Source organism: Propithecus coquereli, unplaced genomic scaffold (assembly GCF_000956105.1).
Source record: "Propithecus coquereli isolate 6110/MARCELLA unplaced genomic scaffold, Pcoq_1.0 Scaffold341, whole genome shotgun sequence".
NCBI lineage: Eukaryota > Metazoa > Chordata > Mammalia > Primates > Indriidae > Propithecus > Propithecus coquereli.
In genome coordinates, this window is record NW_012149075.1 from 2,778,150 (window position 1) to 2,780,748 (window position 2,599).

A 2,599-nucleotide genomic window follows, 5' to 3' on the forward strand; every position below is an offset into this window, starting at 1 on the left:
CCCTTCCTTCCAGGCCTATTCCAATGCATCTCTTCCATGAAATGGTTCTTCGCAGCCCAATAGCACATGTCACTGACTGCTTAATAGTCATAGTTAATTTTTTCACCTTTTTTTTGTCTCATTAGATGGATGCAACTTTTGCAAGCAGAAACACCATTTCAGGCATTGTTTCAGGGTGGACAACGGCCCACTAGAATGGGAGGTAGACATCTGCGTTAAATTCTTCTAGCTAAACTTGGGGTCCCCTGTAGTTTTGGGGCCTTCGGTTTCATCAGTAAAATGGCAACAATAACTGACCTCACCGGCCTCCTGGAAGATTGATTTAGATATTTTATACGAAACACAGAAGGACTTGAATAAATATTGCTGAGTGAATGTAAACTGCTTTGAAAAACAAAGTTCCTTACAAATGTCAGGTATTATTTTTAAGTCGCCCATAGTATCTAGTAATGGGCCTTCTATGTACCTGTTGCCAAGAGAAACTGCATGCTTGAATATTCCACAGCCATCCAGATGAAGACCGAAAGCGGCATAGCGCAGCAATAATAAGGCTCACTCTATTTTTAAACAAAATTTCTTCTTTGTTCTCACTAGGATCAAGATGACTACAGCCACCCCTTTGGGGGACACCACCTTCTTCTCACTGAACATGACCACCAGGGGTGAAGACTTTCTGTATAAGAGTAAGGTCACCTTGGCTTGGAGGCCGGGGGAGGGATGGCAGGACAAGTGTCATGGTCAGCTCTTGGTGCAAGGGCAAGTGGGTAGACTCTGGAGACAGAGTGCCTGGGTCGCAAGTTCTACCACTTGCCAACTGGGTGACCCTGAGCACATGACTTCTCTGCTGGGTGCCTCTTTCCTTATCTATAAGATAGGGGCATATTAATGAAGCTACTACCATAAGGTAGTTGTGAGGACTATAAGGGATAATCCATACGGTGAGCTTAGAATAGCCTCTGGTGCATATTAAGTACCTAATGCATATTATTATTAATTACTACTATTACTATTGTTTTCATTAGGGAGTCTTGTGGTCTAGAGGGCAATGGAAATTTGAACCTCTTGTAAGATGTCTCTAAACCGGTCATCTTAAAATGTAGTCACTTTCAGGCCAAGTGCGATGGCTCACACCTGTAATCCCAGCACTTTGGGAGGCTGAAATGGGAGGATTGCTTGAGGCCAGGAGTTTGAGATCAGCCCTGGGCAACATAGCAAAGCCTTGGTCTCAAGAAAAACAAACAAAATTAGCCAGGCATTGTGGTGTGTACCTGTAGTCCCAGCTACTCAGGAGACTCAGGTGGGAGGATCTCTTGAGCCCAAGAGTTCGAGGTTACAGTGAGCTATGATCACTCTGCTGCACTCCAGCCTGGGTGACAGAGTGAGACCCTGTCTCTAAAACAATAAAATAAAATAAAAATGTAGCTACTTTCATACTATTTTTGCAAGGCAAAAATATCTCATCAATTTATGAAGAAGTAAATGAATGTAGGTGGGAAGAGTTTGTCATGGGGAGATATTTGCCAGGAACAAGAGGTCCCCAGAAGGAAAAATTTGAGGTTAGCTCTTCAGAGAACCAACTGATTGGATAAGAAGTAGTTTGGGTCCATTTCAGCCATTTCAGCCATTTCAGTTGGTTACATATGTACCTCTGTGCATGGGCCGGATTCCCTGCACACATGGAGGGTTTCCCACCATGACAAACACTTCGGGCCACGGTGCTGGCAGGTGGCTGGATGAATGTTAGGATGCGTCTCTTCCGTGGAGACTCAGAAGGGTCGCTCTCAGGTCAGGGTCCCAGGGGTTACCCTTCTCCTTGCTGGGTGGGCAGACCTCCAGGGGCCTGCTGAGGTATGTCTCAAAACAGATCTGAGGGGAAATGCAGGGTAGAGGGAATCACCATCAGCAAGATGAGAATAATTCTGCTTTTATTTAACTCAAAGTAGTGGTTCTCAACTAGGCAATTTTGCCCTCCTAGACAGAGTTAATGGATTTAGCAAACAAAAATACAGGACACCCAATTAAATTTGAATTTAAGATAAACAATGAATAATTTTTTAGTATAGGTATGCAATATTTGAGATATACTTATACTGAAAAATTATTCATTATTTGTTAGAAATTCTGATTTAAATGGGTGTCCTGTATTTTATCCAGCAGCCCTAACACCAGGGATCATTTGGCGATGTCTGGAGGTATTTAGGTTGTCACAGCTGGGGTGGGGGGCGCAGGGGGATTGCAATTGGGATGAAGCGAAATGTCTTACAATGCACAGGACGGCCCCCCACAACAGAGAATTATCCAGCTGAGGTTAAAAAATCTTTAACTAGATTCCCCAAGAAGGAAAGAAACCAAGCTACTCTGTGATGGATTCTCTGCCTTTTCCTTTTTTTTCTTCCAATCTTTCTTTCTATGAATATTTGCACATGGTTTGTTTTTTAAGTAAACCTTTTATAAAGGCATTACTTACCTTCACAAAGTGCACAAATCATTAAGTGCACAGCTGGGTAAACTTTTCTAAAGTGAACATACCGATGCAACCAGCCCTCATATCAAAAAGCAGACCACCGGCTGGGCGCGGTGGCTCACTCCTGTAATCCTA

The 2,599-nt window shown here is 43.3% G+C and overlaps 1 protein-coding gene across 1 annotated transcript in view; it reads left to right on the forward strand.

Annotated features, from left to right (window-relative positions):
• The first annotated feature begins 599 nt into the window (after positions 1-599).
• Positions 600-2,599, forward strand: part of NCMAP (noncompact myelin associated protein) — a 7,401-nt gene continuing 5,401 nt past the window's right edge. Inside the window, exon 1 of the mRNA XM_012650881.1 lies at positions 600-683. Within this exon, the coding sequence (XP_012506335.1) occupies positions 602-683 (82 nt within the window). The 5' untranslated portion in view covers positions 600-601. The remainder of the gene's footprint in view (positions 684-2,599) is intronic.